Source organism: Heterodontus francisci, chromosome 24 (genome assembly GCF_036365525.1).
Source record: "Heterodontus francisci isolate sHetFra1 chromosome 24, sHetFra1.hap1, whole genome shotgun sequence".
Lineage (NCBI taxonomy): Eukaryota > Metazoa > Chordata > Chondrichthyes > Heterodontiformes > Heterodontidae > Heterodontus > Heterodontus francisci.
Window position 1 is genome coordinate 70721462 of NC_090394.1, and position 23781 is coordinate 70745242.

At 41.1% G+C, this 23781-nt stretch overlaps 1 protein-coding gene across 1 annotated transcript in view; it reads right to left on the reverse strand.

The window, feature by feature from the left end:
- Positions 1-2162: 2162 nt before the first annotated feature.
- tsc2 (TSC complex subunit 2) overlaps positions 2163-23781 on the reverse strand; it is a 100906-nt gene continuing 79287 nt past the window's right edge. The window contains exons 27-42 of the mRNA XM_068056538.1: positions 23533-23697; positions 22503-22658; positions 22095-22207; positions 21444-21686; positions 20400-20606; positions 19073-19141; positions 16040-16203; positions 14036-14550; positions 12184-12262; positions 11090-11176; positions 8779-8965; positions 6904-7043; positions 5144-5222; positions 4091-4182; positions 2981-3079; positions 2163-2501 (exon numbers count right to left, since the gene is read on the reverse strand). Coding sequence (XP_067912639.1) covers positions 2265-2501; positions 2981-3079; positions 4091-4182; positions 5144-5222; positions 6904-7043; positions 8779-8965; positions 11090-11176; positions 12184-12262; positions 14036-14550; positions 16040-16203; positions 19073-19141; positions 20400-20606; positions 21444-21686; positions 22095-22207; positions 22503-22658; positions 23533-23697 — 2632 coding nt within the window. The 3' untranslated portion in view covers positions 2163-2264. The remainder of the gene's footprint in view (positions 2502-2980; positions 3080-4090; positions 4183-5143; positions 5223-6903; positions 7044-8778; positions 8966-11089; positions 11177-12183; positions 12263-14035; positions 14551-16039; positions 16204-19072; positions 19142-20399; positions 20607-21443; positions 21687-22094; positions 22208-22502; positions 22659-23532; positions 23698-23781) is intronic.

Sequence of the window (23781 nt, forward strand, 5' to 3'; positions counted from 1 at the left end):
ATGAGAGTTCATTGTTGGTACACTGGGCTTAGAATGTTCTTTTTTAAAATATGAAAACACACAAAATAACTTTACTTCACAAATATTTAACTGCTACACCATTACGATAGACATCACAAAATATGAAACTGAGTGTTAGAGCTTTATCTTTTCAGATTTGATACACCTATCTTTGGTACAGGATTCTACTTTTTACTAATTTGCACATACCTGTCTGATCTTAAAAGGAATATTCTGAGTCAACCTCTACCCTTTTCTGGTTCAGATGAAAGGTCATTGAACTGAAATGTTAACTGTTTCTCTTTCTCCACAGATTCCGTCAGACACGCTGAGTATTTCCACCATTTTTCTGTTTCTTTTTCAGATTTCCAGCATCTGCAATATTTTGCTTTTGTAACCCTCAACTATATCATTTAATTGTTAATGCACACCTCAATGAGATCTCCCCATTACACTCACTTAAATCATTTCTCCAGTGTTGACTTCAAACTTCTATAATTTTTTCTCATCACTCATTCTCTTCACACTTGGGGTCTCTCGTTGGTCCTTTCTCAGCAAATTGGCTGTTGTGTTACCTACATCACAACAGCAACAACACTTCTAAGGTACTTCATTTGCTGTGGAGCGCTTTGTCATGACAACTGATGTTTAGAACAGGAAATCTCAAAGTCGGAAAATACATGAGTGGGAATGGTGATAGCCAACAGTTCAACATTGAAATTCCCATAGATGTTTAGCCATCTCTAAAATGGCATACGCAACAGGCATGCCAATTTAAAACACTAGGCATAGAGGTAGACTTTTGTTATATAAACTAAGTTGTGTGTCTAAGTTGTGTCTTTATTTTTCTGATTATGTCGTGAAAGGTGCTATATAAATGCAAGTTCTTTCTTGGAAACAATGCACTGCACACCCAATGCACTAGGAAATGTGCAGGATGCCCCTGTCTCTATATGAATATATAAATGAAGTCTCCACCTGAGGCAGGCACTCCCTTTGCTGCAGATCCCAGTTCCTCAGAAGCTACCCAGAACACAAACTAACACAGCTGTACAAGACCAGTGACCCAGAATGGTGAAAGAATCAGTACAAATGGCAAATACTTTGGATTTTTATTGGGAGTGCCAACTTTAACCAGCTTATAAAAAATAACTTTATTTAGAGATACAGCACTGAAACAGGCCCTTCGACCCACCGAGTCTGTGCCGACCATCAACCACCCATTTATACTAATCCGACACTAATCCCATATTCCTACCACATCCCCACCTTCCCTATATTCCCCTACCTATACTAGGGGCAATTTATAATGGCCAATTTACCTATTAACCTGCAAGCCTTTGGCTGAGAGGGGAAACCGGAGCTCCCGGCGAAAACCCACGCAGACACAGGGAGAACTTGCAAACCCCGCACAGGCAGTACCCAGAATTGAACCCGGTCGCTGGAGCTGTGAGGCTGCGGTGCTAACCACTGCGCCACTGTGCTTTGTTCAGGGCTTTGCAGTAACTACCAATCCTAAAACAATAACCATTACTATTCTAAAGTTAAGGAAGGAAAGTGGCCCCAGCGGGTACTAATTTGTAAAGAAACAGCCCGTTAATTCAGGAAACAATTTTTAAATGCAATTTATTCACTTTTAGCGGAGTCTTAATTACATCATACAACAATGACAACTGTATTCCAATTGCGTGGAGAACACTCATTCCTTTACAAGGTAATTGCACATTAGTTACTACAAAATCAGAATGGAACTGAGTATCAGTCTTCCTCCCTGGCCACACTTTCCCCACCCCAATTTATTTTCATTGTCCAACTCATGGAAGTTTGCTCTGATCAAGTCCAGTCCAGCTCCCAGTGAGTGCCACTTAGTGATGTTTGTGAACTCTTGAGGCCCCCTTTCAAAGATCAGGGGAAAATTGGTCGTTTCTTCAATATATCAGACCCATCATGTAATTTCAGAGAAATGCCAATGGGAAGATCCATAATTAACAGCAGCCTCGGCTCAATTACCTGCATCTTCAAATGGTCCATCGCCAAATTGGGACACTTCCTTTGGAGAAGTCAGTAGAAAGCAGCATTTATCTTTTCTTCACACACATTGCAGAGATAACCCTGCCTTCCCTATCACCTATGCGCCACACCACCACCCCCCCTCCCCACCCCATCCCCAGCCCCTTCCCCAAATCAAACACCATTTGGCTTATTCACAGCATGGTGTACTTATTGCACACATTTGACAGAATGTGTACACGTGAGGGACCACTTTAAACAAAGTCTGTGAAATCATCCACAGTGGACATTAGCCTTTTCCTCTGGCCAGTTTCTGCGCTGGCAGATTGCGGCTGCTGCTGCGAGTGCTGTGGAACGTAATGGTGGTGAGGAAGGTGCTGCTGTTGTTGGTGGTGGTGGTGGTGATGGGGGTGAGTTTTACTCTGACCAATGGTGTGCATCTGAATCAAGGAAATTCCAGCATTCTGGCGATACTGCAGGTCTTCATACACCTAGGTAGGAAAAGAAAAGGTATATGTTTTGTCCAAGAGAGGGGCTTTGGTTTAAGAAATACTCAATGACTGCACCCATGTTCATGTTTAACCATCTGGAGTAGCACCTAATTATTCGACCTGCCCTTAAGGAAATAACCTGCAACCCATGGTGAAGTAAAATACTGATAGTCTGTTTCTGTGCTGTAAATTCTATGTAATCTATCAGGCCTAACTGGTCTATGTTGGTGTTTATGCTCCATACAAGCCTCCTCCGCCCCCAACTTCATCTAACTCCATCAACATAATCATCTACTCCTTTCTCCCTCATGTGTTTATCTAGCTTCCCTTTAAATACATCTACACACTGCTCGCATCAACTACTACTTGTGGTAGCAAGTGCCACAGACTAAACACCATCTGGATAAAGAAGTTTCTCCTGAATTCTTCGTTGGAGATAATGTTATATTTACATAACAAGAGATTGCCAATATCTGTACCTTGGATCGAATCCGTTTGATCTGTCGCAACCTAGCTAGCCACTTGGATGCGTAGGCTTCTGAAGGAACTGCACTGTTGTGGTGTACGAGTGAAGCCATCTGGCGCAGTAAGAAAACAAATTCACACCATTAAAATTAGACTAACTTGCACCACAATTTGACATCAGACTAAGATTTTCTAGCGTCACCAGTGTCAAAGATGACTGCATTATAAGCACCATAAAACTGAGCAACTCAGAATGCAGTTAGAATTGGAGACCTATTTTCAATCTGAAACAAAAATATAAAAACAGTCGGTATTCCAGATGAACAATGCAAGATTTTAGCTTGATATGTGTAACTTTGCATAACATCCCAGGAACAGTCTTAAATGGAAGAGTGATCCAAATTACTGGGAATAATGAACATTTTGTATGTACCACTAAAACACTCCTTAGTCCTCTGCAGGTACTGGCAATATCATTAACAGGCAAAGACCAACATTTCACTACCTGTTACGGGTTATCCGTACAGGAGATGCCAACTGTATCAGTGTGATTTGAGAAAGGTATTGTTACAATCAGGAAAAAAACTCAAGCTTCAAGTTTCATACTTGTACTGTGTCTGAAGATTTGATACTTTTTAAAGGGTTGGAAGAATATGCTTCCCAATGATCTGAGAAATGAACAATTTGACGTGTCTGTCTCCCAAGGCCCTTCCTAATTGTGACCAATGACTGGTTGACAGCCTACAGCTGCATAGGCACACAGTTCTGCTTTATTTCCATTTCCAACTCTACCTATGTGGTTTAGGGGAACAAAGACTTGAGACAGAAACTGGCATGAATTGGTGTGAAGAGGCATAGTCTTATCCAAATGGTAGCAGTGATGGGCAACGTAAAAATGTTAAAAAGCGAGCATTTAATTCCAAATTTACCATTTAATACCACAAGATATTATAGGCAATATTCACTTTGGATGTGGGCAGAAATCTGCTCGTTGTGATTGAAGTCAATGCACAACAGTCATCAGTGAAAGTTAAAATCTGCCTTACTGTGGTCTGCATAACCGTTGCTAATCTCCTGATATTCTACTCACAATGAGCTGAATTCAAAAACGTCCTTGTACTTACATTTGCATGCAAAGCCATTTGTCGCACTAACAGAGGAAGATTCTTATCCGACACAATCCTGGCCACACTTGTGTCAACCAGCCCCTCCATATCTAAAAAAAAAAGGGCAAAATAAACCTGCATCACCTATTGAAAAACCATGTTCAACCAAAAAAACATCTTTATATCAAGTCATTTAGTCCAGATTACACAGATACTGGTATTACATAGAATTTACAGCACAAGAACAGGTCATTCAGCCCTACTGGCCCACGCCGATGCTTATGCTCCACTCACGGCTCCTTCCACCCCTTTTCATCTAATCCTATCAGCATAACTTTATATTCCTTTCTCCCTCGTGTGTTCATCTAGCATCCCCTTAAATATATCTATCCTATTTGCCTCAACTACCCCTTGTGTTAGCAAGTTCCACATTCTGATTCACTGACTAGCGCCCATTCCCACAAAAAAACAATAAATCTAAGCTTGTGGCTTTAAAATGTTTATTTTGGGTTAATGCAGTGAATTGATAGCACTTGACTCAGTGTGAAAGTTGTAAACCTCACTCCAGGGCTTGAGTGCATAATCAGCCCACATAACAGTAACTGCACACCTTAGAACCATAGAATAATAACGGCACAGGAGATCGCCATTCAGTCCATTGTGTCTGTGCACACCATTTGCTTAAATGTTTTGGGATGTTGAGAATGTGCTAAGTGCAGACATAAATGCAATTTAAGCCTTAAAATGTAGCAATCCACATTCACACAGACATATTAAACTTAGTGTAGGATTAAATATTACCAGAGTTTCAATAAATCATATTAAGACATTGTATTTGCATTGCATTTAAATATATGTAATCAGAAAATGTTCATAAGGGATTTAATATGCAAATGTAGTGCAATCGAGTCATTCACTGGTGAATATTTAAAGTCATCCAAATCAAGAACTCATGCATGGTTGTAACAAGTAGCAGTACATCACGTGCTCAGCGCCCATTTAAAAGCAGAAATGCAAATGTTTAAACTGATATTTACAAAAATCAGCACCTTCTAATGATTCGTCACTCACCCTTCCGTGCTTGCAGGGTAACTAGGTTGCTCTCAAAGTCTAGAGGTTTAATAATTATTTCCACAAAGTTAAATTGACCCTATTAAAATAGAAAAACAAAAAGACAAGTTAGGGCAGTGGGCTGCGAAGCAGATCCATTCACACCAAACTTTTACACTGGCTAAGTGAACACACAGGTTACTATCAAAAATAGAACAGCAGACCGCACCACAGCGCACACGAAGCAGGAGGCCGCACTGAAGGCAGCACCTGCACAGCCTCAACCATTTAGAATTATACAAATCCGATGGAGTTTGCTTGCTGTCAGCTCTAACAGGCAATCTACTGATTCCAAAGTGCACTCCCCAGGTCACTGAGGATTACACTAGAAAGTTTAATGGGGGTATAATCACAATAACATTCTAATCTCGCCAACGCAATGGGCTACTAGCAATCAATTACACAGAATGTACAGCACAGCAACAGGTCATTCTCCGCCCACCGTTCTTGATCAATCAGCATATCCTTCTCTTCCTGTCTCCCTCATATGAGGCTAGATTTTCCCAGTCCCGTGGAAATGGGAGGAACCAGCAAAATAGCAGATGCATTCCTGCCTCCAGGGTACTTTCCCAGGGACGGCTGCCTGCTCCACAGAGGCAGGCAGACTATTAGTCCCATTCAGGCCCCTCTTGGGGCCATTTTGAGCTGGTGCTGGCATTTTACCAACGTTGGAGCAGCCTCCCCCACCTCAACCCCACACTGTTTGCTGAGGCCGCCAGGTCAATCGAGACGGTCTCCCGGTGGCAGGCCAGGGGGCCAATCGCGCCTCAACGAGAAGGCCGCGGAGATGACAGGCCACTACCCAGTCAGTGACTAGGATGGCAGGTGTGGAGACGGGCAATTAGGAAGCTCCCTCCCGGTCAACTGAGCTGCCGGCACGTACAGGCTCAGGACCCCCATTTGGTTGTTGGGGCCCCGAAGCCCGCAGGAAAATCCAGTCCATACTTATCAAGCTTCCCCTTAAATGCATCCATACTATTTGCCTCAACTACTCCTTGTGGTAGCAAGTTCCAGAATCTAACCATTCTCTGGGTAAAGTTTCTCCAGAATTCCCTACTGGATTATTACTGACTACCTCACATTTATGGCACCTAGTTCTGGTCTTCCTTACAAATAGGAACATCTCTACATTCATCCTATCAAACCCCTACATAATCTGAAGACATCGATCAGATCATCCCTTCAGCCTCATTTTTTTTTTTGAGAGAAAAGATTCCCGGCCTATTAATCAATGTCAAATAGATTCACAAACACCTCACTGGCTCGAAATAGACAGGTATTTCTCCAACTAAGAAAAACATCTATCGGCTTTCAGCTGGTTAAACAATATTATTGACTTTTGGAGTCAGTAAAAACTTAAAGCCGAGAATGCTCAATGGGCTGGTTTATTATTCTGAACCATGACTGCTGAAGCAAGTAGAAGGTTAGTCTAAGGGCAATTCACTAATTTATCTTGCTCCTTATGAAAATCAATGTTGAAACCCATTAAAATTCTTCGTGCGGAGGGGTGGGCAGGGAATGACAGAGAGAATCTTAGAATGGTTACACAGCACAGGAAGCTGCCATTCGGCCCATTGAGTCTGTGCCAGCTCTCTGCAACAGCAATTTAACTAGTCCCACTCCCCATAGCCCTGCAAATGTTATCCTCTCTCATGTACTTATGACGGTGGGGGGTGGGGGGAAGAGCGAGAAAGCGAGCACGCAAGAGAGCGCAGAAATACCTTTATTGTTCCCAGTTTGTATTCTTCTTCAGTGTCTTTGTATATAACCACCACATAGTCATTCCCTATGTGCCGTTTCTTGTTGCAGCAGGCTTTATCCGATTCCTTATTTGGCATCAGGGTTGCAATGTGAAAAATTGCTTTAACATAGAAGAAAGGGAAAGTTCATGACTGCACAGGAAAAAGCCGAGAGAATAGAGGAAGTCTGGTTTTGCAAATACATAGGCACAATTTGGACAACATTGTAATATGGGCCATATCTGATTCGCCACACATTATATATCTCTTCCAATGTAGTCAATGGAAATGAAAATTAGAGGAGATGTGTCATGGGCAGCTGAATAGATATCACTTGTTTACAATCATCCAAAATCAAAATGACTCCCACATATGTCCAACAGCATCTGCACTTTGAATTTTTCAGACTTGTTCTCCACCTATTCAAGTATCTTACTGTTGCATGTTAACAAGCCTTCTTATTTTTGGGCTTTTATATTTCCTGAATGAGAGTCAAAAATATTTTAGCAGTCAAAGTTGTGTGTTTGGGGCAAGAGCAAATAAAATAATTTTAAGAATACTTATTTACAATTACCATCACAAAGAACATAAAACAAAGCTAGCTGCTATCTCCTCCATTGGCTCAACCATCTACAGACGATGAGAGGTTTATGTATTAACTGGCACTTAACATCTGAATGTATGAATATTAAATCAACCATTCCTGCTTTACTGAAACCTTTCAGGCTCAAAAATTAGGACGGCTAGTTCTAGTGACAGAACCCTGGAAAGATTTACTGTCTTGACTGCTCTTTCATGTGCTCTTTCATAAAGTACCTATATTGTTTCCTTACTATAGACTGCAAGTTAACAGGTTTATGATTTCCAGATGTCAGTTGTGTCAGGTGTCAGTGGGAGCTCAAGTGGATCACACTCTCGCCTAAAGGTTATGGGTTCAAGTCCCCCTGCTGGACTCGAGTGCAATAGTCTAGGCTGACACTCTAGTGCAGTACTGAGGGAGTGCTGCACTGTCAGGAAGTGCTGCCTTTCAGATGAGACTTTAAAATGAGGCTCTGCTTGCCCTCTCAGGTGGATGTAAAATTCCATGGCACTGTTTTGAAGGGCAGCAGGGGAGTTCGCCCCGGTGTCCTGGGCCAATATTTATCCCTCAACCAAAATCACTAAAACATTATCAGTCATTATCACACTGCTGTTTGTGGGAGCTTGCTGTGCATAAATTGGCTGCTGTGTTTCATACATTACAAGAGTGACTACATTTCAAAAGTTTTCCATTGGCTGCAGAGTGCTTTGGGACATCCTGTGGTCATGAAAGGCACGATATAAATGTAAATACTTTTATTCGTTTCTTTTTAGACATAGTCCCAGAATTGGTAACATGACAGCCAAAAAATGGGGCAAAAGCGAGAGGACAAAAAACAAATTAAAACAATAACTTACTGTTGTCGACCTAAAAGATATTCTCCACTACCAGCATTCCACCCCCATTCAACAACAGCCACCTGCATTTATATAACACCTTTAGCATAGTAAAGGTGCATCAAACAAAATTGGCAAGTGACCAAAAGCTTGGTCAAAGAGGTAGGTTTTTAAGAACATCTTAAAGGAAAAGAGAGGGGTAGAGAGATGGCGAGATTTAGGGAGGGAATTCCAGAGCTTAAGGTTTGGCAGCTGAAGGCATGGCCACCAATTATGGGAGTGATGAAAACTGGAGATGCGCAAGAGGCCAGAATTGGAGACTGCAAAACTCTCGAGATTGTCGGGCTCGAGGAGGTTTGAGCATTGCTTCCTTCCTTCACCTGGGTAAAATTTGGAACAGCAAGGAACAGTGATCCTGTACAGCAAGCTGGATTCACTTACCTTGCATGATGTCGTCATGCCAACAGTAAGTAAACTGCCCGTCATCACCATACGTGTCAAGGCCACCGAGGAAAATTTGTTCTGGGTTACAGTCTTGGAGATAGATCAATTTACCAAGGCCTGTCAGGAACTGTGCGTACCTGGATGAGCCATACGCATTGGACAGAATGTCAACTTCATTATTAGTCTGAAACACAGGACAATAAAGCCCAAATTAAACCAAGGGTTTATTCACTAGGCTGAGGTTATGCTCAAGGCAAAACATACACAAGCACTAGGGACACGAAACACTTGCAAGTTAGTCTCTAAAGACGAATCTCTCAGAATATTATAAAATACATGTGTTAAATGGGGATCAGTTGCCCTACATTAGGACCATAGAAAAGTTACAGTACAGAAAGAGGCCATTCAGCCCATTGCGTCTGAAAAAACTAGCCGTCCAATCTAATCCCACCTTCCAGCACCTGGTCCGTAGGGTTGCAGGTGACCATTTGCCTGGATGTGTGAAACTGCAATAGTCAAAAGGTCAACGCCATCCAGGGAAGATCGCTTCATTGGCACCCGTCACCAATCTTAATAGCCACCCTCTCCAATATAGGCACGCTGTGGCCGCAGTGCATAGTATCTACAGGGTGTGTTGCAACACTTCACCAAGGTTACTTCGACAGCAGTGGCCAACTCTGGAATGTTTCCACTGAGAACCAGAGCAGGAACATTGTGGGAACAACATTACTTCCAAGTTCCCCTCCAAGTTACACACCACCCTGACATGGACATATATTTATGTTCCTTTAATGTCACCAGGTCAACATCTTAGAATTCCCTACTCAACACCATGTGGAAGCACCAACAACATTATGAACTGCAGTGGTTCAAGATGGCCCACCATCTTCTCAGGGCAACTAGGGATAAATACAACCATGACAACACTGCTAAAATCCTGAGAACAAATTAAAAATCTATACATTTGTAGATGACTTGTGTGCAATGCCAAGCAGCAAATCATAATAGCTCAGTCACATCTATTGTGCTTTATCAAAATCCTGGTGATAGGTATTGGCCTTCAAGTAAGTAATTGGTTGGGATTGCGATCCTTGACTGGTTAACTCCGATTCAAGATGACGAAACTAACTATACCCAGCAACAGCGCAGCACAACAGAAATTTCAGAAGATATAACGTGAGGAACAAAAAATTTCTCCTGGTTTCATCTTTAAAAGAGAAATTCACTGTTGCTAGATTGCTTTATCATTGGGTATACTATATTCTGCTGCTGTGGATTTTTTCAAATAAAGCATCTTGCATAAAGCTAAGACTGTTGAGCTCTTTCCTGAAGGCACAACTATTGTGAGACTCACAACTGACATCAATAGAACACTTGTCTTAGTCAGCCTTCTTTGCTCTCAGTGCCAGTAGCACCATCAGCTGCACCGGAGGCACCACTAACAGCTAGCTCTGCGAGTGGGCCAGTCAGGTTATCTATACTGCTAGCAGCAGACAAACAAGAGGGAGTTAAGGCTGGAGAGATCACTGCTGCACTAACAGTTGCCTAAAGATTGTAACAACTAGGGAGGGCTCCTGGTGGCATAGCAACAATAAGCAAGGCCCTGATGTCATCAGCTGCAGCCAAATCTACTAGTGAAATCATCGACTAATGGGTCCCATGCAGGAGTTCTGTGACTGAGACTATTTGTGCAGTTTATTTAGCAACCATTGAATTTAGGAAAAGTACTGCCCGTAATTTAATAGCTTCTTTTGACAAATATTTTTTTTAAACAATGAAAACGATGCTAAGACAAACAGAATAATTCAAATATCTTTGTATTTTCATGTGGTCACATCCAGTGTTGATAAATCTGCAAATTTCAATATTGAGGCACAGAGGGGTGCCCAAAATAGGAAGGAGGGGTAAGCAAACTCAGGCTAAAATGAAACACGAAAATTTAAGAAATACTCAGGTCAGATAGCACTTGTGGAGAGAGAAACAGTTAATGCTTCAGCCCTTTCATCAGAGCTGGAAAAAGTTAGAACTGTTAACAGGTTTTAAGAAAGTACAGAGGCAGGGAAAGGGGGAGGGGAAAGAACAAAAGAGGTCTGAGATAGGGCGGAAGGCAGGAGAAATTAAATGACAAAGGGGTTGATGGTGTAAGGCAAAAGGGGACGGTAATGGAATAAGCAAAGAATCAAAAGATGGGTTTGGAAGAGGTGCAAATGGGAATAGCAGACTTAAGCATATAGCTCAATGTTGATCATTTTGCAGGAGGAGGAGGTTGGTCAGTGTAACTGCTCATTGAGCTGGAAAAGACCCTTACCTGACCTTCCCCAACATACACAACTCCAATCTTGTGCGTATCATAAGGTGGCATCTGGTCAAGAACTTTAATGGCTCGTTCTGTGATCTACGATTTTAACAAAACCGCCCATTAATTATCTGTAGCTTTCAGTACATGCTACATTCATTAGAATGAAACAAGGGTATACAATGCATAGATATTAAGTATACTTGCAGTTGATTTATTTTTTTAAAGATAAAAGGGATCCCACCATACATATCTTTAAGTCACACATCAGCCTCATCTGAACATGTATCACTATCCCTTCATCATCCTACCAAATCAATATTGTGGAATTTTCTACCCAACACCACCGTGGCCACGACGACTGCAGCAATTCAAGTAAAATGCTCATCACCACTTTCTTGGCAATTAGCATGGGCAACAAATGCCTCGTCAGTATAGTCTGCATCTCAAGAATAAATAGAATCTTGCACTACAGAAGGCAGCCATTCAGCCCATTGTGCCTGTGCCAGCTCTTTGTAAGAGGGACCCAACTAGTCCTGCACTTTCCCTGTAGCCCTGCAATTTTTTTTTCTTTTTCTTCATGTTTCTGTCCATTCCCTTTTAAAAGTTACTATTGAAGCTGCTTCCACCGCCCTTTCAGGCAGTGTATTCCAAACCACCATAACTCTGTAAAAAGAAAACTTCTCATCCCCCTTCAGAAAAGGTTCAAGGAGCTGAATGTCCTGTCCCTATGCGAACAATTCCAACTTCTACTCTCCACATAATTAAAGTTCCTCTTCCCTGGGGTGCTCTGCTTCTCTTGCCCACACTTAGGTGGATTAGGTATACCGACGTCAACCCAAACCAATCTTTCTAGGTAGTTTCCTTTCAACTAACAGAAGACATTGATCAACATCTGGAGCAAGTTTTTGCATAGAAATTAAATGATGATTCAATATAGAGAGGATGAAGCCTATTGCAAACTGAGTATTAGCCATTTTACTACCACTTTCTGACCACAAATCCATAAAATGTTGCATACTTGTCACCAATAGCAAGTCTTATTTTAAAATGAGCAACTTGCTCTGGAGTGGCGATTTGCATTAACAAGTTAAAACTTCACTCACCTCAGTCTTGGGTACAAGAAGCGGTTTGTTTGATTCACTGCCGAAGAAAGGTGAATGATACAGCTGCAGGAACACAAAACTGCAAAGGAAACAAAGCACAGAGAAACATAAGAAGGCGGCCATTCATCCATCATGTCTGAGCAATCCTGCCTAATCCCACTTTCCATCTCGGTCTGTAGCCTTGTAGGCTATGGCACTTCAAGTGCACATAGAAGTATTGTTTAAATACGACGAGGGTTTTTGCCTCTAAATTTCAGGCAATGAGTTCCAAACCCTTACCATCTTCTCAGTGAAAAAATTCTCAACTCTCATCTAATCTTTCTGCCAATTACTTTAAATTTATGCCCCCTAATTAATCCCCCTGCTAAGGGAAATAGGTCCTTATTATCTACTCCTAGACCCTTCATAATGTTATGCATTGCAATTAAATCTGCCCTCGGGCTCCTCTGTTCCAAAGAAAACAACCCTTGCCTAGCCAATCTTTTCTTACTACCTTCTCTGAACACATTCAAGGTTATAAGATGATTGCAAAAGTACAGGCACTTGGGTATCAGATACAACAACCACCAAAAGCAGCAGCTTACTTTAATACATAGTAGCTTGCTGAGTACTGAGCAGGGCTTTAGGAGAGAACATAAGAGTACACGGAGCCAAAAAAGCACTGCAACAGGTATCCAAAAGCATGTCATTAAAGATCAGCAAGCAGAGGAATGATGGGTGAACAGGACAGGTTAGCATGTGGACAGCAAAGCATTAAATGAGCTTCAGTTTATGGACGGTAGAAGATGGGAAGTTGACCAGGAGAGCACTGTAACTGTTGAGTCTGGTGGTAACAAAAACATGGATGAGGGTTTGAGCGGCAGATGGGCTGAATGAAGCAGCAGCGGAGGCAGGCGATATTACAGAGGTGGAAATAAGCAGGCGGTCTTTGTGATGGGGAGGATATGAAGTCGGAAGCTCAGCTTAGGATCAAATAGTACCTCAAGATTGCGAACAGTCTACTTCAGCCTGAGACAGTACCCAGGAAGGGAGATGGAATCAATGGTGAAGGAGCAAAGTTTGTGGCGGGGGTGGGGGTGCAATGTCATTGGCTTCGGACTTCCCAATGTTTAATTGGAGCAAATTGCAATTCATCGGGACTGGATGTTGCATAAACAAACAGTGTGACAACAGAGACAGTGGAGATGTTCAGAGAGATTGTGGTGAGATGGAGCTGGGAGTCATCAGTGTACATGTGAAACCTGACATCATGTCTTTGAATAATACTGCAGAGATGAGAAATGGGAGCGTGGCCAACAATAGATCCCCATTCTCTACTGCCTCGCATCAATACCGGAGATACTTCTTGTTGCTCACATACTTATAGCAATTCAATCGCTAAGCATTTGCTTTTATCTTTTTTTCTAGATTACAATGATTAAATTAATCAAAAACTCATTAGCAAATACAGAAAAGATCCCATGACGATCTTATACAACTCTTGCACCCATGGACAGTGTTTTGGCCTCCTGCACATGTACGATAAATGCAACAGTTTGTCAGTATATAAAACTGCCATTCATTTTATTCCCAATAGAATTTCGTCCCTTCCCCATACCACCACCTGTTATCCTGACCAATATTTATCCTTCAACCTACATCATTAAAACAGATTATCTGGGCATCATCACATTACTGCTTGCGGGAGCTTACTGTGCACAAATTGACTGCTGCGTCTCCTGATTAAACCAGTGACTACACTTCAAAAGTACTTCATTGGCTATAAAGCGCTTTGTGACATCCTGAGGTTATGAGAGGCGCTGTATAAATGCAAGTTTTTCTTTCTTTTCCCCAAAAGAAACACTACACATACCTTGGGCTTATTCCACTAATCTTCTCTGCATTTGAAGCTGCCGATCTGTTTTGAACACCATCCCGCTGTGACCTTCTACCTCTTCTTGATGGGGCAGAATCGGAGATGGTGTGCCCCCTGGGTCTGTAGCGATTCGGTGACTGAGGTGGCTCCTTCTTGTCTGTCGGCAGCGGAGTGTCCGGTTTATTACTCGTGTTCCCGTCACTGGCTTCCAATTTGCCGTTTGAAGAGCATTCCTCTTCAATGCTTGCAGTGCGACTTCTGGGCTTCCCTTCAGCTGCAGGTTTCCCAATGAGTCCTTCTTTCCCGTTTACCTCCGTCACTTCTTGCAGGTTCTGAAGCTCAGGGGAGGAGCTGGATTTATTCAGAATTTGAGGGTGGTCAATATTGAATTCTTCTTCCAAGGGATCCACAGCAGAAGATGATGGCACAACTTTTTCAGTTGGAATTCCCAGTATTCCACCGTCCTCTGGTTGTAGAATTTTGTCTTCCTCTTGACTGGAAGTTGACGATGACTGGTGGGTGGTGGGTGGTTGGGGGGGGGGACGGTGGGAAGAGGAGAAGAGGGGAGAAAGAAAATTACTGTTTAAACCCAATAGTTCACTAATTCAGTATTCATGAAACCTTGCAGATCTTTGGAGAATGCAATAAGTTCATCACAATCCATTTTAATTCAACCAATCCCATTAAATATTCAGTTTCCACATTTTCCAGCTTTGCCAATCCATTTGCCAAATTATACAGATTATGCATGCTATTAGTGGGAAGTAGCAAAACATATTACCCTTGTTCCCAATGCTGCCTACCAACATATTTGAATACAAATTTAGAAAACTGCAAACGCACGAAATCTCAAATATAACAGAAATCCTGGCTAATCAGAATGGAAGGGGAAGAGAGAACAGGAGAATTCAAATTTGCCATGTACTAGTCAGAGGAAGTTTAATAAAGGAAAGGACTTTTATTTATTTAGTGCCCCTCAACCTCTGGATGCCCCAAAGCACTTTACAGCCAATGAAGGACTTTTGAAGTGTAGTTACTATTGTAATGTGGGAAATGTGGCAGCCAAATGGTGCACAGCAAGGTTTCACAAACGGCAATGAGATACATGACTAGGTAATCTGTTTTAGTGACACTGACTGAGGGATAAATAGGAGAACTCCCACCCCTTTTTGAAATAGTGCCATGAGAATCTTTTATGTCTACCTGAGGGCAGATGGGGCCTCTGTTTAACATCTCATGTGCCCTCTGATAGGGCAGCACTGGAGTGTCAGACTAGATTAGGTGCTCAAGTCCCTGGAGTGGGGCTGAATCCACAACCTTCTGACTCAGTGGCGAGAATGCTACCCACCGAGCCAAAACCGACATCTGTTACTTAAGAGAGAATTTTTTTTTAAATTTAATAACAAACACAGCTGGGCAGAATTTACAAGTGCTGGATGATATACAAATCTCATTTCAGTCAGGCTGTGAAAAGGAACCAAAAAAACAAAGTGAGTAATGCATCTCCAAAGGGAAGGTGTAAAATGCTAAGTGAATAGTAGAATCTCACAGGAAAAATGGTGGCAGGCAGCTAAGATCTGAAGTCAATGTTTATTCCAGATGGCTACAGAGTTCCCAAGAGGATGTCGATATACTGATTCCCAGCTTTGCATTGAACGTGGCTGCAGCAGTGCAAGAGGCCAAAGAAAATGCAAAGTTCAGAATGATCACAGGGACATTGGGGTTCTGCTTGTGTGACAGGACAGAGGTTATGTGGCAAAGCAGCCACACAATCTGCACTGGATCTCAATATAAAAAGGTGATGGCACTGTCAGCAATGATGGATGATGCACCTGTCAATCACGATCTCAAAAGAATGGGTCCAAGATAGCGGTTAAAGGAAGATAAAAACAGAAAAATTTTGCTTATGACGGTGACTATTAGTGTGAATTAAACTATTATACTAGGAGCAAGGATTGAAAGGAAATAGCAAACTTCATGAACTATGAGGCATTCACTTACTCTACTGCAGTGCACTGGACTTTTATCATAGCTCTCTGCAGGCATGAAGATTGGCTCTGGAACCATCGCCTCAAAGTCTTCAAGTTCCTGAGACTCCACAGGAGAGTCGCACGCCTTCCATTGCATCCCAGGCCCATTACCTTCCTCTACTACTGCAACTGAATCTAGAAATTCAACCCAAAGTCAGGACACATCCACTGTCTCATTCCTCGTTATAACACATATCTAGTTCAGTTTGGTACAAAGCAGAAACTTCTGAACAGACGAGACCTTACTCAAGATACATGAGGATTTGTGCAGGATTAGCAATGTTTCATTTTTTCAGATTTTCTTGCAAATTATCAACAGTAACGTAAGAGTTTACAGTATTAACTATCAGAACTAGCATTTACCTTTCTCCCCGCACCTACACCCAAATGATGGTTGACATTTGAGATTTACCAATATGCCCAAACTGTGATTCATACAAACCCAACATCAACTTAGCACAAGATTTAATACTGCATTATTGCACAACATGGATTAAATAAATCGCTTAGCATTTTTGTGAGCACTACCATCAGTGGTAACAAACATATTTTCTTTGCTTGAAGCAATTTGGGACACTAATGTATAGAGATAAAGAACAAAAAAGATTAGCTTCACCAACTGTACTATCTAGACCTTCAATATACCACACAATCTCCAACATCAATATGTAACACAAATTATCGCAGTGTCACACACTGTACTTAGAAAGGCTGTGCTTCACCTATGGTAAGTCAATTGAGCTTCTTTAAAGTTACATGCTTTAAGAAACAAGACACCCACTAATTTCCATAAAGTGCTAAGAGCGGAACCACTAGCTTCCATTCACCCTTCTCTGTTCCTGCAATTCATAAAAAACTAAAGTGTAATTGAAGTTACTTTGTTGAATAACTCGAGTGATATTTGCACTTAATATTCAGATCACACCTTAAAACAACTTACCTCCTTTAAAATGCAGAAAAATGTCCTAAGGTTTGAAGTTCTCTAAATAGATTAGCTTTCAGTGACTTGGCTATTTAAACTTTTAAATTTAATGCTTGCATTATGCATGAACTAAATAAAGTAGTGGAGTTTCAATCTGCCACAATGCAATCTATTGAGTCTTATCGGAGCTCTCTTCTAGTACTGTAAATTAATTTTCATTAGCTCATTTAAATTGGAGATTTCAGCTGGGACTTTTTTTTTTTAAAGTGCAAACCATGTTACAGAACTTGACCCCAAGAGACTCCAGATCAAATGACGTTTTTCACTGGAATAATACTGGATGGAGAACCCAAACTCTGCCAGTCCCACTGTTGCCTGAAAACGAGATGAAGGAAACATGTCTAAAGCAAAACCAAGACTAGAAAATGTTTACCTGCCAATTAGCTAAGGTCCACTGCTTTGCCATTTCGTTGAAATCGAAACTAATTGCACATAGCAAATTAACTTTAATCTTTGACCTACTCTTGCTGAAGTCCTAGTTCAGCTCTTCCTTACTCCTGGTCTATACTGTGCCAAATTTTTATGTTGTCCAGTTAACTGTTTTTTGCTGAATTGAGTCAATTTAAGCAAGTTAAAAGTTCCAATCATCAATACCAAATAGGTTTCTGAAGCATGCAACATGCACCACATTTTGCTGAATTTATGCACCAACTCTATTCCTTCCTGGAGCTCGGAATATGAAGAGAGCAGATATTTTAGCTTTGGCAGATTTTGAGAGATATGAAATAACCCTCAAAGTTCACCTTCCTTTTTGTTTGCTTCAGCATAGATCATTTTAGTAGGAGCTTGGCAAATGAATTAAAGCTGAAAAGATTAATCCTACTCGAGAATTTGAATGAATTTCCATTTTCTGTACTCCGGTTGAATTGAACGAAGAAAGGTTCATATTTTTATGCCTTAACCTGTAAATTCAACACATGTACATGGAAGACTTCAGTAATTTGTTTCCCTATCATATTTAAGTATCAACTGGAATGGATACAATCCCTCAGCTTTGTGCTTAGTTGAGGAGTACAACCATTGCACTAGATTTAGCAAAATGACAATCATAGCACCAGTCTTCAATTGTGCATTTGATTTTGCATCTCACTACACCACACATTTTGCTGTTATGTTGGCTTACCAGAGCTGGAGATGACTTGATAGTAGTGTAACCACAGCCTTGCCACTTATTAATTTCATGCAGTTATACTTTGTCATGAGAGTAAACTTGAGGCAAGATTTACTTCTAGCATGACTAGAACTATTATTTTGCTTTTATTATAGAACTATTACTTGTCTTGGTTTTGATTCAGGATCCCATCCCTACTCATTTGACCATTATTTCAGCTGCCCTAGTAGTCATTTAAAACTGTGACACCCAATTACAGTGCTCAAAGCTGCCGATAGAATCAGGCTTCACAAATCAGTGTGCCCAAAAAGAATTTCGAAGTCCACATAGTTACTGTGTTGAGAGTTCAGCAGCACATTGGGTGATAAAGGCATATAAGTCAGCAGAGATGCAGGATCCAGGTTCAAAATGAGGAAGATAAATAATAGTTATTTAAGTGCAACACCATAACTAAATAAAAAGTATTAATCTATAGGGAGCCACAATATATAGAAAGAATGCATATACAGTAAGGCTTTGAGAAAACTATAGTTTCTCAAAATTATACAAGACTAAGCGTGCTTTACCCTGCACCAAATAAAGACTGATTTTCAAAGAAGCTAGTTTTAATTAGCAGTGCATGCTTGATTAGTTTCGAACTTCACCTGATAATGAGATAACTAAGCCTTTGGTTAATAAGCAAATTGTACAAATCAATATTCACTCATTAAAAAGAAAAAAAGAGTTAAAGGCAGCATCTGAAGCTTCTCAAAGCTGCTGTTTTGTAACATCACGGTGAGAGTATTCCATGCTGCTCAAGCTAATTAACAGGATCAGTTTTTTTTCTCACATAAGACACACACAGCTATGAGACAGTACGCGATGCACGGGCACTAATGATTCATGGGAGCCTCAAGGGTGCTAATGTGTACCTGCCCAGGAGATGCTCCTGTGCAACTTTTCTTGACAGCTTGGTTGGCACATAGAAGAGAAAGAATAGACTGCAAAGGGAAATGAAATGAGTGGCTGTGTGAAGCACAGGACACAAACTTTAATAGAAATCAGAACAATTGATATTCCTAAGAAACCAACTCCCAGCAAAAATCTGTCTCAGACAACACGTGAAGCAAAATCTACACAATTCCACGCAAGATGGTTTCTTTTTTAAAAGAACACATACTATGAGATGCACAACACAAGCCATCTGAATCCCAGATTACTTTTACAGGTTCATTAGAGATCAACAAGACCACTGGAAACTTTTTGAAGTTAAATTTCAGCGAAAAAGGCATTTACTCATGCAACGGACTCCAAAAGTAATAAGGCTTCTCTCCAGAAATGCATTTCCTTCTGCTCCGCGCTGGGAGAATCAACGGAAAAAGGGATGAAGACTGATTCCGCATGTCTCATTGTGCTGTCCCAGTATTTCTATGGCCTCTCAGTAATGCAAGTGGGCCTGTAGTCCTTGCAGGGCCAGCATCTCTATTCTAATAGGACAAGTGGGGTGGCAGGGGGAGGTGGAGACTGATATTTCATGCCTCATTCTCCGAAGGATCTATTGCCAGGCACCCCAATGCAGCGGCAGGTGTTGGAAACAGATGCCATGGACCATGTTCTCTATTCCCCACCAAAACAGGTGCCTCAGAGAAGACTAAAGAACATTCATATGTTCGTATGTAACACGTTGGTAAGGAACACAATTAATTTGAAGAACCCCCTTCCTCCCCACAAATGATAATTTCTGACAGGCAGAAGGGCCCAGTCACCCAGTGCAGTTGCAGGCTCAGATTTGCTACTGCATGATGGGCATATTAACTGCCCCAGGACAGGAAAAACACAGGCAGCTGCTTCTTCTCTAACACCGTTGCATCTGTTGGGCAACTACAAAAGGAAAATCTCCTCTACTATACATGCGAAACACTAATTCAGCATTACATATTTATTTTTGCAAAAATACTCCTTTAAAATCGTACCAAGCCAGAAACATCACACAGTATGAATGCACAATTTCTGGATGCAGTATTTCCAAAAAAAAAATGAAAATTAAAATGTATCCTCATTTAACTTGGTGTATTGCACCATGGCAAAGCTCAAAACAAGTAAGCTAAAGGTTGTACATTATTGGTTAGGGCATCTGCAATATTAGTGTAAAATGCAACAGTACTTGCAAATGTTTCAGGTATAAAATGTAAAAATTCTATGCGTACTTGAAAGAGGATTGTAAAATGGTCATTAAGAAGTGAAAGAGGAGACTTTAACCTGCGTGGAAGCGCTGAAGCAAGGTTGGCTTGACTGCTGAGCTGGAACATGGCATGGATTCTGATCGACCGGGAGCATGCTGGCGTGGATCTGTTACTCTCTCGACGGCCATCAGCATCGTGGACAGCTCCTGTAAGGGCATGTTGTTTATCTCAGAAGAGAACGGGCTCGGTGGATTCTCTAGACACAGAAGCCAACTCGCGTTACCTGCAGGGAGCCAATGTTAACACTATTAAAGTGGAAAGGCATTAAAGTGAGTGCCCTTCATTACTGGTCTGCATATTTACCAGAGTGTGCAACAAACACAGCTACCCTTTAGGAATAGGAGACAAATGTTGTTTATAGTGTTTGAGAATTTTTAAGTCAGAAAAGACAACCACCAGGACTAATTAGGAAATTAAGAGTAAAATCAACTTTTCAGGCATTTAAGGGTAGGCTAAATAAGTACAGAGAAAGTTATGCTGTTAGGATAAGGTGATGTAGGCTCATGTGGAGCATCAACACTGGCATAGACCAATAGGGCCAAATGCCCTGTTGCTATGCCATATGTAACTCTTTGTAACTATTTCACACAATGGGTAACAGGCATATAGGGGGTAATTTCAACCTTACTTGCTTGGCAGAAAACCCACAGGAGCAGGTGGAATGCCAATTTTACACCCTTGCCAATATTACACTCTTAACTTCACTGCACTGTAAAATCAGGCAGGGAGTAAAACCAGCATTGCACCCAATCTCATCCATTTTCTGGGGGGCAGGTTAGGTTAAAATTGTCCCCATAGTGAGTGAATTAACTGTGAACAGCACTGAAGCCACTGCTATACCCAAGTTTAACAGACAACTAGATGTTTCTGGAAAAAGTTGCCATAGGTAGCACATGGTGAGAAAACAAAGGTGAGATCAAGAGCAATCAACAAATTCAGACTTGTTGGATAAATGGCCTTTGCCTGTTCCTAAAGTTTGCCTTTTGTAATGTTTATTTGATTTACAACTGTGTCAAGTTTATTAAAGCCACAATCAACCTAAACAATACAGTGTTTATACCAGACGGTCGACGAATGTATACTTCTGCCCATCCTTGAGTCAGTACTGGCGCATATTCGGCTAGGTTGGCTTTTTCTTTCTGGGAGGGCAGCTGGCCACTAGAGTGAGGTGCATCCTGATGCAATGCTTTCCTGTTTTCCAATCCTTTTGGAGATGGAGTCACAAGAGTGCAGAACTCGCTGTCCGAGGGCGACACCAGGGGACTTAAGCTTTGAACTGAATCACTGTGAAGAGCATGGCCACCTAGAAAACCAGTAAAACAAGCCAGCTTTAAATAAAAACACTGTGTGCAAACGAGCAATGATAATCTACATCCTTATTACTGGGACAAAAACATGCAGCTCCACGGTGTCTTGGATAGCAATGATACACTGAATATCGCTCAGTCGCAGTTTTGCTGGTTACGTTCCAATTCCAAATTATTCACTTTAAAGCACTGGATTTTTAACAGCATTTATTCTATTAAGTACTTAGACCTCAAAGTACAATACAGCACTATTAATAGATGCAATTGGTCAGCAACAAGATATTAGATTTATAAATACCGTTACTGTAATTTTGAACAGGAGACTTGGCATTAAAAAATTAAATAGAAAATCACGTAATATTAAATATCATTCTCCAGAAGAAGCTAATCGTTTCAACATTCACCCGATATGGATCTCACTCGCAGGCGAGCAGCTTTTCCAATCTGCTGGCTGGTTTGCGATTCCAACTTGGCAGGTGCTTCTTGGGTTGTCTTCACTTGGAGAGATAAATCCAGCCTTAAAGAAATACAGTCAGTGCAGAAAAATCTTTAATTGAAATCTCATTCAAATCCAAAATGCACACATCTTTCTCCTACTAGAAAACAATACATCATTGCCTGTGTTACTGAAAATATCACAGTATTCAAAAACAATGACATCTATTTTGCTGACATTAAAATAAATCTGCACCATATTTACAAATGATAAAACTGCAACTTTTTTGTAGCAAATATTGGAAATTAATGAAAGCACAGTAAGCAAACATTTTACTATATACAGAAGCTGTAATATCTCTGAGAACGGACTATACCTGGACACTTCATCAGTCCTCTTTTGGTCCAGAGAATCTAAACCCAACAGTGCTCTTGTTCCTACGCCACTGCTGGTGGTTACTGTAACAAGCTTATTTCCAACCAGCCATGTATTACTCCTTCCTGCACCAAGAAGAAACTCTGCCACAGGGGACCTTAAAAACCACAAGAATGTGAACAAAAATTAAATGAGAAAACTAATGAAGCAAGACACAATGTCGACTTAAATGCTAAAACAGAAGTATAATCACAGGTCAACTTCTGTTACTGTGCTGCAGGGAATGCACAGCATTTCAAACAGATCCAGTGCATTTTATTAAAAGAAACTGTTGGGAACACACAGCCCATCCACCAGCACTAGAAAAGAGACGAGGCAGATGAATATTTCGGGTGAAGTCCTGCCGCATATTACCAGCATCCTCAAACATCTGCAGCTTGCCCTTTCATTTCATTTGTAATTTAACAGAGATTCAGCTCCAAGTGACATGATGATGCAAAAGATTTTTACTCACGATACCAGAACTGAGAGGTTATATCCACCAGGAAAAACTAAACAAGCTGAAGATCTATCCTCTAGAAAAAAAGACTTGAGGGAGTGACCTTAAAGAGGTTAAGATTATGAAAGGGGTTGATAAGGCAGATATACAAATGATGTTTCCACCTTTGAAGAACAACAAAACTAGGGGCCATAAATATAAGACAGCCACAAATAAATTCAATAGGGAATTCAAGAAAAACTTCTCTACCCAAAGAGGGGTTAGAATGTGGAACTCACTACACAAGTAACTGAGTCGAACAGCATTCAAGGGGAAGCTAGATAAACACGTGGGAGCAAGAAATAGATTATGCCGAGGGGGTTAGTTGAACAGGGGTAGGAGGAAGCTTATGTAGACTATGGACCAGTGGGACAAATGGTCGGTTTCTGTGCTATACATTCTATGTAATTATTCTGTAAAAAGCAATAGTTATTTTTAAAAATATCCAAGAAAAATAAAATGACCAAAGTAACATTTAAATAAAAACACAAACCTCTTAGGCACAGCAGAGAAGTTAGAAAAAACGTATCGAGCCATCATATCCAAGCAGGTTTCGGTAAGCTCAAGGTGCACAGTTTTAAGACTGTCTTCAGCCTCTGCCATTGAATTCTCATCTGCTGATCCCAAACTAGAACTTGTAACAGAAGTCTGCATTCTACTGGAATGAATAGGCACCAAGTCAAGACCAAGCACAAATTATATCCAAATGCAACGACAACAAATCAGCATTTATTTCTGCGTA